Source organism: Caretta caretta, chromosome 7 (assembly GCF_965140235.1).
Source record: "Caretta caretta isolate rCarCar2 chromosome 7, rCarCar1.hap1, whole genome shotgun sequence".
NCBI lineage: Eukaryota > Metazoa > Chordata > Testudines > Cheloniidae > Caretta > Caretta caretta.
In genome coordinates this window covers 90,313,562-90,325,943 of record NC_134212.1, presented here as the reverse complement: position 1 = coordinate 90,325,943, position 12,382 = coordinate 90,313,562, and the positions used below count along the sequence as shown (strand labels likewise).

The 12,382-nt window shown below is 44.9% G+C and overlaps 1 protein-coding gene across 3 annotated transcripts in view; it reads left to right on the top strand.

The window, feature by feature from the left end:
- PRKG1 (protein kinase cGMP-dependent 1) overlaps positions 1-12,382 on the top strand; it is an 891,251-nt gene that overhangs the window by 79,755 nt on the left and 799,114 nt on the right. Inside the window, exon 1 of one of the 3 annotated variants that reach the window (XM_048859224.2) lies at positions 1,398-2,640. The exons of 1 other annotated variant lie outside the window; for it this stretch is intronic. In XM_048859224.2, the coding sequence (XP_048715181.1) occupies positions 2,330-2,640 (311 nt within the window). In that variant the 5' untranslated portion in view covers positions 1,398-2,329. Of the gene's footprint in view, positions 1-1,397; positions 2,641-12,382 lie in introns of those variants that run through there. One more of the 3 variants, XM_048859227.2, reaches the window with a different exon arrangement.

Below are 12,382 nucleotides of genomic sequence, written 5' to 3'. Positions count from 1 at the left end.
AAAACAATAGCTTGCATACAGGATTTCTGAAGTATTTCCCCCTCCCTCCCCCCCCAGCTCTTCATTCTTCTTAATATTATAGAGACCATCAGCAGGTGGAAAGCTGGGATCGTGTAGTCAGTCAAATGACCGTAATCAACAACAGAAAAAGATTAAAAACTGGATCCATCTGCAGTTTGTTGTATCTTGTATATTTTCAATCATGTGCCCTGAACTATACTTTCAAAAGAGGGAACAAGTCTAGCCACTCCTACCACACACACAAAGTTTGCAGCACTCATGCGGTAAGATGTCAGGGCTCAAACATCCATTTGTGGCACCCTACCCCTGCTATATTCGACTAATTTTGGAGCCTTGCCCCAAAATTCTAATGCCTAAAAGGAGAACAGATGTAGCCACTTCTACTGCACTGACAAAAACTGAACCATACCACATCTTGGTACATGAGGGCTGCAAAAACCCACATCCAGTACCTGGATCTCGGCAACTTCTGTCCCTAACCCCTTAAATTGTATAATTGCCATCGAGCACAAGTGCTGCCTGTGCATGGAGCCCTGCTGGATCCTTCCATTTTTGGCACCAACCCCCAAGTTGTACTGTCCAAACCTATATCATTGCTCTACTAGACAAGAAAATCTATGCTCCAGCACATCATTTGCAAGACAAAGCTAAAACACCCATTTTGTGCCTGGGTTTTGCTAGATCTGGAGAAAGTTCTATTGCACATGTAGAAGCCAAGTGTGTCTGCTCGGATTCCATTATAAAAATATCATCTGATACATCCTGGCACATGAACATGTGAAAAATCCAAATAGACACCTAGATCCAGCAGGGTATAGCCAAGTTTTTTTTTTTTTTTTTTTTTTTTACTTACAGTATGGGGATTTAGGGCCAAAGGATTTTGTGACTTTACTGGACAGTGGAAATGGGGTGGTTGCTGTCAAACATTGGCAGGACCAATATGCCAGGTTCTTTGCACTGTTGTTCAGTTGGAATTTGGTTTGGTCTGGCTTTTTTTTTTTTTTTTAAATGCAGTAGAATAACACTCATTCTCTACGGATGCGGTGGAATTTGGGAGATGAGGGATAAAAACTGCCTGGATACAGCTACTGGAACATTTTTATGCCCTTATTCTCTTGGAATGCATCAGAGTCCAGAAACTTTTATGTACCAAGTGGCTTGTTCTCTATTCATGTAGTGGTATTTTGGGGATTGGTGCCCAGCACGAGCAGAATCCACCAAGATTCAAGTGATGTCAATTTTTTTTTTGAAGCATCCATGCACCAGGATATGCCAGCGTACACACTTTTTTTTGGGGGGGGGGGGGAATGCAGTAGGAGTGGTTATACCTGTTCCCTATTCATGCTGTGCAATTTGGGATGTGGGCCAAACCCCTGCAAGATCTAATAGGCACCCTCAGTAACACTATGAGCGGATCTTGTGCTTAGCAGTCTGTTTCAGGCTAAATGAGAGTTTGTTTCTTCTAAATTTAAAACCGACTTACTGGACTGTGAAACATTAACCGTAGTTGCTTATTTCTAATAGTTGTAACGACAGTGAATTAATGAACGAAGTGATGGCTGTAAAATCTGAATGCCTAGGAAAGGGGGAAGCAAAGAGATCCTACACTGTAACTGTACTGGGTAGAAACAGATCAAGTCGCGAAGATTTTTTTCTGCAGTTGGAGTAGATTTAGCAGCCTGATGATGTGTTTCTTTATTTGAGGAAGTGTAACGGGTGGAACCTCAAGAGTGTAGCGAACTGCAGCCCTGTCGGCTGCCGGACGTGCCCCGAAAACGTGGCATTGAGCATTAAGCGGCTGGAATGCAAAATCACCTTCTGATGCCCCCGCTTCCAAAACAGTGTCGGGGCAGAGGCTCGGAAACCTCGCTAGCCTTCAAGCAGCCCTACCAGTGCCACAGTCCTAGGGGCCGTGCATGTGCAGCGGCACCCTGCAGACGCCCCTTTCTCTCGGTCTCCCCCGCCCCGCTCTGGCTCTGGCTCTCTCCAGTCTAGCCTGACGCAGGCAGATCGAAATCACCCTTAACAACCCAGCCTCCGGTAGAGTGGTGCCGGTGGGGTTCCGTTTAAGATTATGTCTCTAATCCTCCTTCCGTAGCTCAAGCGCGGCTCGCTGCCAAATCGCCCAGCCAGCCGGCGCAGGCTGGAGGCGTGTTTAAAGGGCGAGCGGAATCTGCCGGCGGCAGGTCGATCGGGAGCGATCGGCAAAGTTGGCTGAAGTGGGAAGCTGCGGCTACTTCGGGGAAAGTTGCTGGGAGCGGGGGAGAGACCGGCTGCGGAGGAAGGCGCCCCTGGCCCGAGGAGGAGTATGGGCACTTTGCGGGATTTACAGTACGCGCTGCAGGAGAAAATCGAGGAGCTGAGGCAGCGGGATGCTCTCATAGACGAGCTGGAGCTGGAGTTGGATCAGAAGGACGAACTGATCCAGAAACTACAAAACGAGCTGGACAAGTACCGCTCGGTGATCCGGCCCGCCACCCAGCAGGCGCAGCAGCAAACCTCCAGCACCCTGCAGGGGGAACACAGGACCAAGAGGCAGGCAATTTCAGCCGAGCCCACCGCATTTGACATCCAGGATCTCAGCCATGTCACCCTTCCCTTCTACCCCAAGAGCCCACAGTAAGCAGGGTTTAAGCGTTGTGTACATCCTGTCTTTGGTAGTTGAATGGTCTCTGTATTGTCTGTCCATCCACTTGTTTAGACGAGTCCTGCACCTTCTGCTTTCCATTTCTGTTCTCATTCTCAGAAATATTCCTCCTAACGCTTCTCTTGGGCTGCCCACATTTCTTCAGCCACGGTAACTGCTCGCATCCCTATTCCGTGGTGTCTTTGTCAGAGTTCCAGGTATTCCCGAACCCACTGTGAGCAGAGTTCCTAGACCGTGAAGGGGGAAAGCGCATTCTCCCTATTACTGGGGTGAAATTGCCCTTCCAAAAAAAAAAAAAAAAAAAAAACCCGCTAACGCCTGCTTCATCAGACTGTCTTTTCCAATGTGGTACGTTTTTATGTCTGTTTTTGTGCTCATGGTTTCTGCCCTGAATTTGTCCGCATTGCTGAATGGTTGGCGTTTGAACTCTATGAAGCAAAACAGAATTGACTCTCCTGATTATTTTTCCCCTCTAAGAAAGGTGTTGCTAATTCCTGAGCTGCTATAGTTAGCACCCAGAATTTGACAGGCAAATCCAGTCTCGTGATTTCTTTCTTTGGTTTTTTTAATTTGGTATTGCATCTGACAAGTGTGGGGTTTTTAAAGGTCTTATCTGACGCAGATCCTTAGTGTTACTGGTTTCATAGCGCTCTGCACAACTGCTTTGCATGTTTCCTGGGGTCAAGGCTGTATCTGAGCTGTGGCTGCTGGCGCTGTTGTCAGGTAGCTAAGTTTGCACATTTTTAGGTTTAAACATCATCCTCCGGGACGCAGAACTTGGATATAAAAATTGGCTCCTGGCTGTAGCTTAGCAGCCAAGCCTACCGAACCACTAGAGGAGATTTAAAATATATATCCTACACGCAAGAGTCGCTATACTGCATTTCAGTCATCACCGAGGTTGTGATACAAGTGTCTCAACCAAGGAAATTCCGAGGTTAAAAGTTGCGTTGCCTGTATACACTGAGCCAATTATGGCTAAGTATTGGAGCAGATGTTGTCATGCGGCACTGGGAAACTCCTACACGGTCTATGCGCAACAGGAGTGAAGGGCTGAAGGGAAGAGTGTTTGTTTCCTTGCTTTTTTGGTTTTATTTCCATCCGCAATAGTCTTTGTCTACATCATTTTGTAACTAGACTGCTCTAGCTGTAACCTGACTGCTGAAAATTTGGCAGTCATCCTTGGTTCGGGTGTGTAAAGTGTTTTCACTGGTGCTCCTCATGCAGCATCTCCCCTTCAGTTTGGAGTGAGAGAAGGTGTCATAGTTTGACGGGGCAGGGACTGTAGGTATTTGCGGATGCTGTTTAGAAGGGAGTGTCTGCTGATTTTTGAGCTCCAAGAGCAGTTTTTGTAGCTCAGCTAATAACGCTTACTTGGCGACACAAGTTCTCACCCCACTTCTAACTTAGTCTTGTAAGGTATTGGCAGACATACCTGTGTATCTAATGAGGCATGTGGCCTTGTCTACTTAGGCACATTTGGCTAAGGAGAAGGTGATAAACTAACAGTTCCCTGGATAGTTCTGTGGCATTTTATGGAGGGCTTTGGAGTAATAAATATCAAGCAATTAAATTTGTTAAAAGATAAAATGAGAGAGAATTAGTTTGGGGTGAACAACGATCAACACCAATAAGAGACCTCTTGCCAACGAAAAATATAGCCGATCAAAGCTTTGCTGACGGTGTAATGTAGAGTGAGAGGTGAGGTGAAGTTGGTGGGTGAGTGACAGGTGTGGGGAGTTCCTTACCTGCCCAACTACAGGACAAGTGGGGAAGAGCCTAAGGTTGAAAACAATGCGCAGGTTTCCATCAGACTCACGTTCTGAGTAACGCCCTGCCTTTCTTGATATTACTCCTCCCCGCGCTTGCGAGCTTTTTCAGGAGGGGAGAAAGCTACTCCTGTGACTTTCGCCACTGTGCTGTTGTGGTTGTCAACACACTAGATGAAGGGACAGTTGCAATAAATCTCTTTCAAGCTTTAAATAAAATTGGGAGATCATCTATCCTTGTTTTACACTTGCCGTCACAGACTATGCAAATTGGTTTAAGTGAGAAAACTGAGCACGTATGGAAGAGAGACACTATCCTCCATACAGTGCTTAATATCTTTTTCACTCCCCAATAAATGTTGATGTGTTTTGGTCTCATAATCACGAAAAAGCTTGTGTACTCTTTAATTCATGTCTTATATCAGAACACCACACGCAGTTTAATGTGTTATCAGCACGATTCTTTTTAAGTCATTTTGGAAATTTTTCATTTTTGATATATAAAAAAGGTTTGCATTTCAATATCTTAACTTAGAACATTCTCCTAGACCATAAGGTGAGTAGGAATTTGTGTGGGTGAAGCAAATCTGCTAGAGGAAATATCTCCTAAGTAAATATATACCCAATACTAAAAGCTAGCATTGAGTCTCTTGTACACATTACAATAGGCTAGCCTCTTTCTGTTAGATTCAGTTCACTGCTTGCCTAATGTTTTGTTTTATTATTTGATGTGTCCAAATGTATTTGTCTGGTCTGTAACCATCAAATGTGTCTCATTAAGAGTTAAAACTCAGAATCCCTGCTTCTGGGAAGTCTCTCTCTTCCCTCCCCCCCCCCCCCCCCCACTAAAGCTAGTCAAAGGCTGGAAGGGGAGAGGGGCCTCATTAAGTCATATCTGTCTGATGTTTATAGCTGACATTTTCCTTACGGTATGAGCGGTTAGTGAAAGGAAGGTGGGGGGGGGGGGATTTCTCACAACAGCATGGCTTATGGGTTGTTTAGGCCATTCTTGTACTGCTTTTTCCGATGTGGGAAGTATGAAGCAGGGCACTCCAGCAGTTTGACACGTGGCCCTTGTATTCATTCCAGTCTGTATCGGATTTCCCATGGAAAAGCCTTTGAAGACTCTTTATTTGTGTCAGTGAAGCATAATAAGCAAGGAATAATATAGGTCTGCGCTGTCCCTCAGTCTGGCTGAAGTGAAAAACAAAGTGGCTAACAGATCTGGAAGTTTGAAAGTGAGCTATACATTCACTGAAGTGGTTCTTGGAAAGTGACATAATGCAATAACTCTGATAGGTAATACAAGATCAGGAAAGTTTATGCTCAGATAAATTAGTTAGTCTCTAAGGTGCCACAAGTACTCCTTTTTTCTTTTTGCGGCTACAGACTAACAGGGCTGCTACTCTGAAACCTTAAATAATTGGGTTATTGATTATGAATATCCAGATTGTTTTATATACATAGGTTTAAATGACCACCTTTTAAGCAAGTGAATGTGAGCACATCTTGTGTGGAGATATTTTTAAATATCTGTGTAGTGTATATACAGCACCTTTGTCTAAATCTAATAAACCAACACACCAGTCATATCACTTTTAAAAAGTTAATTCCAAGTCTGCAGGCCCTATGTACAACCAGGTCAAGTTTAGTAATTGTGGCTAATTTTTCTTCTTTTTTTAAAGAAAAAGGTGGTTTAGAAAGCGCCATTCAGAGTTTACAGAAATATTATCTTGCATAAGAATCACTTTCCCTTCAAGGTTAAGGGCAATTCAGATCCAGTTGTGAGAGTCAGAAATAAGATATGTAATTCACTGTGTTATCCAAATATTGACGGGGGGAGGGTGTGTGTGTCATGAAATCATACCAAAATAAGGTACTTTGCTGGCATCCTTTTATTTAGGAAACTAATTCGCAAAAGTGCACTTCTAATTCTCTCTGGCCTCTTTAGGTAAGGGAATGATTTCCTGCTGTAGTTTGGTTGAATTCTTTCAATAGTTTAAGAATGTAACTATAATGTGTACTTTTGAGTGACTGTAACATTTGACTGAGAAGATTGTTGCATCTCTTCAGGAGGAAAAGGGATTGTATTTTAAAATACATCATTCCACAGAGTACTAATTCCATTGTGAAACCTTACACATCTCATCCCTATTAATTGTTTCAGTGCTGTATATCCCTTGCAGCATGTCCATAACCCTCTTACAATTAGTAGAGATCACATGGCTTTAATAAAAGACAGGAATCATTAACATGAGGTGAAGGGCAGCATGCCTTCTATATTTCGCACTGTTTGGCTGAAGGTTTGCAGCAGTTATTGCGTTTCCCTGCAGTTCTAGGTAGAAGTGTAGTTACGTGTTTAATTTACTTATTCATTAATAGCCATTTAGGAGAAAATCCTCCAACTCCTTTCAGTTCTTCCATGGACACTAGGACAATGAAGACATCAATAGGCTCTTTTGAGAGGAGGTAGCGGGATAGTTTGAGGGGCAGCCAAATTCTGTACCCCAGAAAAGGGGGTTTATAATGGAAACACTAACAGATCCTTTAATACAGAGGCACTAGCTGCTGCCACTAGAATACAAATGGCAGTTTTCTCTGGCTGCTGGGGCCCCATTTCCAGGCTTGTGTTCCTTGTTTCGCTGAAGACTAGGATTTGGTTTCCTGATGGGGGTGGAGGGGAGGGGGTCAGAGGGAAGCAGACTCTGTTTCTATTGTTGCTGTTGGCTGCGAAGGCCTGGCACTTTTTTTTTCCTTTCCTTGTCGGCCTAGCAATGGAGGATCTCCACCGTATCCTAGCAACCAGTGTCTAACGCTCGCCTGCGGGTCTCTTCGCCCTCTCTCCTCTAGGTGCCTGCCCAGGCCCGTGAATTGGCTGTGTTCGCCCGTCAGCCCAGCCGCGCGCACTGGCAGCGGAACGCCGCTTTACAGCTTAGCAGGCAACAAGCCCGCAGCGAAAGCGGCACCCCAGGCTTCGAGGGCGAGCCAGTTATGCAATCCTAGCTTTGGTGCTTGAAATTCCAGTCTGAATTGGTTAGCAGCTGCTGCTGCCTCCCCCTGCTCTCTCCTGTTAGTATCCGGTATGCTGGGGGCTCGGCTGCCTGCAAGATATTTCAGCTATTCAGTCTGAAGGACAGTGCATGGGAATGTTCTCGGTAGATTTCACAACCCCTCCCACAGCTAACGTGTGATTGGGGGGGGGGGGGGGGAGCAGTAGCAGGTGAGGCAGTCCCAGGAAGGCTTCCCTTTGTCTCTCTGCAATAGAATAGCTCTTTAAGTACTCCTTTTCTTTTTGCGAATACAGACTAACACGGCTGTTACTCTGAAACCTGTCTTTAAGACCGGAAACTAGCATTTGTGGAAGTGTTTGAAGGGGTCGGCAGGTCCCAGACTCTCCTGCTGAGTCGACCTGAACTGTGTGTGTAGAATGGGAAGAGGGAGGCGCTGAGGATGGGGAGCAGAGCGAGAGAGGGGATACTGGTATTTCAACCCCCACCTCAGCTTGGACACCTGGGTTACCTAAAGGTATGGTCGTGGGCGGGGAAGTACAGGAGACCTGGCCTGTTCTGTGGGGAAGTTTGGGGAGAAGGTTGCACACATTCAAAGCTCCCTTCAGACCTCCCCCGCTTGTGCTGTATTTGCAAGTCATCAGTATCCTGCAGCGGCTAATTCCCCTCTTTGCGGGGGGGGGGGGGGGGCAGCGTTTCCCTACGACGCAGCTCCTGGGTATTTGCGATGGTGACTACTAGGTTGCATCGTAGGAAGACGTCCACCCCTCGCAGCTCCAGACTGTAACAGCCTTCTCTTCTCTCCCCCCCCCCCCCCCATCGTCTTCCCAGCCAGCTGAAGTTTTTCCATAGATATTTTTCCTTTTAAGGCAAATAGCCGGAGCTCAACACTGGATCTCGAATTGAAACAGACGGCTCCAGTAGAGAGACAAGCAGAAAAGAGAGAGACACCCCCCCGCCCTCAAGCCCAGTCCGCCCCCCACCCGCCCTTGTCTGGTTAATTACAAACATCCGGGTTCATATTGTTAGTCGATCTCACAGCTCTGCGAGGCTCGACGGAAACGAACGAGCAGCAGTGACTAGGGGAGGTGGCGACACCTGGGAAGAGACTAACTACCTGGGTCTAGTCCGATATTGTAGTGTCAATTTTCTCCTCCCTCTTCCACCCCCCCCCCTTCAAATTGTACAATAAAAATACAGGGAACAAGTCTTCCTGCTCCAGTCCTACTGCACAGAAGAGGGGTGGGAGGGGGAAATCTGGACCTTGCCACAGCTCTGCTCAATACAGCCCCCTTCCCACCTCCACCCACTCCCCCACCAAAAAATGGGTCCAGCACCTAATCCAACCTATAGCTACGCAAACTTTTGCTTCAAATTCTGGTGTTTAGAAAACCTGTGTAACCATTCCTACCACATGAAAAACATGTTTTTGACCCTGGCACACGGGCTAAAAGCTGGCTGTGGCTCCCAATTCCACAGTGAAGTAAGAGCAGCTACACTTGTTTACTATTTAGCTTGCATAGTTTGGGGGTTAGGGTAAAAAGAAATTGCTCATATCCAGGTTCTGGATAGGCATTTTTGGCCGCACTCTTGTGCCCCCAACACACCGAGGTCCCTATTTTTCTGGGAGAGTAGGAGTGACTCTCGTTTTTGATCCCATAGAATTTGGGAAAGTGAGGCCCAAAACTGGCAGAATCCAGGTATATACATCTTTTACTCCCTCCTCTCACCCCCAAGGCTGTATATTTCTGAACTTCCATTGAAGCTCTGGCCCAGTTGCCGCCACCTCACCAGCCCTCTTCATTTCTGGATTCAGGCTGATGGAGGGTACTGGTAGCTTATCTCTCCCTCTTACTGTAAATTCTTTGATAAATGGTTAGACACTTCTAATTGTTTCTGATAGGGCCCCTTTAAATGTGTAATTTAATAATTTCTTAGGGCTAAGAATGGCAAAAGGAAAGGCTTTATATGCGAGATGCATGTTTAATATAATTGCAAATACCTCTGATGAAAATAAGCTTAATCTAATCAATGTCAGTAGCAAAGTATTATTTTCCTCTCTGTCTTAGCATATGAAAATGTATTCAGCAGCTATATAGCACATAAAGCACAGTAGATGTAATAAGGATGTCTGGAGTACCAGAGGCGTTAATTACAGAGGGACGTTAATCCTAAGGAAAAATAAATTTATTAGGAATAAATGTTTGTCACACATTTGTTGTACCTAAATGTCATGGATAAAATCACATGAATTTGGATAGGTAATCTTAGTTTCTAATTTAACATTTTATTCTCCAGCAATTTGGTGTGAAGGAATCTGAATGACTGTCAAAGCACTAGAAAACCCACAGGACCCTGCCTTGTGATTTTCAGATAATATTACCAGATTTAGGATTTATCACATTAAACTGTGTGGTCAATAAATTGACTGTAAAGCTTGTGGAAGTGATGTGACTTGAAGCAAAACAAGTTCTGAATTTGTGCAGGGTATCGTAAAATATAGAGAACCTGGCAAAGTTTTAATATATCTAGTGTTTCTAATAATTCAAGCTTACTTCCTCATCCCATGGATCACTGGTTTGTTTTTTTCTGTACATGTTGGTGATAATGGACGATAAGGTGGATAGAAAGCTGGCTAGATTGTCGGGCTCAATGGGTAGTAATCAATGGCTCTGTCAGGGTTCCCTCCCCACTCTGAACTGTAGTTTACAGACATGGGGACTCACATGAGAGACCCCCTAAGCTTATTTCTACCAGTTTAGGTTAAAAACTCCCCAAGGCACAAATTCTCTCTTGAACCTTGGATTAGGTAACGCTGCCACCACCAAGTGATTTAGACAAACTCAGGGAAAAGACCACTTGGAGTTCCTACTCCCCCGTAATATCCCCCCAAGCCCCCACACCCCCTTTCTTGGGGAGGCTTGAGAATAAACAAGATGAGCACAGACCAACCTTTTTTTTTGTTTTTTAGTGTCCTAAAAAAACCCCAATCGGATTCTAAAAGAAACAGAACTTTATTAGAAAGAAAAAAAGGTAAAAGAAACACCTCTCTAAAATTAGAATGGAAGATAATCTTACAGCGCAATCAGATTCAAAAACACAGAGGATTTCCCTCTGGGCCAAACTTTAAAGTTACAAAAAGAAAACCAGGAATACACCTTCCGCCCAGCACAGGGAAAATCACAAGCCAAAACAAAAATAAGCTAACTCATTCCCTTGCTAGTACTTGCTAATTCTAATGGAATTGGATTGCTTGCTTCCTTGATCTGTGTCCAGCAAGCACACAGAACAGACAGACCAAAACCTCCCCCCCCCCCGCCACCCCCCGATTTGAAAGTATCTTGTCCCCTTATTGATCCTTTTGGTCAGGTGCCAGCCAGATTACCTGAGCTTCTTAACCCTTTACAGGTAAAAGGATTTTGTGCTCTGGCCAGGAGGGATTTTTATAGTACTGTATACAGGAAGGTTGTTACCCTTCCCTTTATATTTATGACCGGCTCCATGTCTAGTTGGCAGCTGGTATCAAGCGGAGTGCCCCAAGGGTCAATCCTGGGGCCGGTTTTGTTCAATATCTTCATTAATGATCTGGAGGATGGCGTGGATTGCACCCTCAGCAAGTTTGCAGATGACACTAAACTGGGAGGAGTGGTAGATAGCTGGAAGTTAGGGATAGGGTCCAGAGCGACCTAGACAAATTAGAGGCTTGGGCCAAAAGAAATCTGATGAGGTTCAACAAGGGCAAATGCAGAGTCCTGCACTTAGGACAGAGAAATCCCTTGCACCGCGACAGACTAGGGGCCGAACGACTAGGCAGCAGTTCTGCAGAAAAGGACCTAGGGATTACAGTGGACGAGAAGCTGGATATGAGTCAACAGTGTCCCTTGTTGCCAAGAAGGCTAACGGCATTTTGGGCTGTATAAGTAGGGGTATTGCCAGCAGATCGAGGGACATGGGCATTGGTGAGGCCTCATTTGGAGTACTGTGTCCAGTTTGGGGCCCCACACTACAAGAAGGATGTGGAAAAACTGGAAAGCATCCAGCGGAGGGCAACAAAAATGATTAGGGGACTGGAACACATGACTTATGAGGAGAGGCTGAGGGAACTGGGATTGTTTAGTCTGCGGAAGAGAAGAATGAGGGGGGATTTGATAGCTGCTTTCAACTACCTGAAAGGGGGTTCCAAAGAGGCTGGATCTAGACTGTTTTCAGTGGTACCAGATGACAGAACAAAGAGTAATGGTCTCAAGTTGCAGTGGGGGAGGCTTAGGTTGGATATTAGGAAAAACTTTTTCACTAAGAGGGCAGTGAAGCACTGGAATGTGTTATCTAGGGAGGTGGTGGAGGTGAAATCTCCTTCCTTTGAGGTTTTTAAGGTCAGGCTTGACAAAGCCTTGGCTGGGATGATTTAGTTGGGGATTGGTCCTACTCTGAGCAGGGGATTGGACTAGATGACCTCCTGAGATGCCTTCCAACCCTGATATTCTATGATTGTAGCCTAATGCATTATGTTATGCATTTAATATTAAAGTTCTATACAGTTACCTTAAATAATGCTTTTATTCTAAATTAAAATATTTTACAATGTAACTATTACAGTGAGAGAGGGTGATTTCCATGTTAATTGGCCACAATTTTGCAGGTGATAAATATGCTTTGCTCAAGAAAATATCAGGTATTTTTCTTGAACAGTCATGAGACAGTGGCATGAAGCCTTGTGCATAAGGGTAATACCTTTTCAGGTAATGTGTGAAGTCTTCTGGAGATATACTGTTCATCATCCTAACTGTCCAGTCAAATCTGTAAATTATGGCTTTGATAGCATTTCTAACTTGAGCCTCAGAACTACGGGTGGGAAACAGAGGGAGAGAGTACTGTCATGCCAAAGAAGAAAAATGAGAACAGTGAGTTTTGCCCCTCTGGAGTTATTGTTTATTATA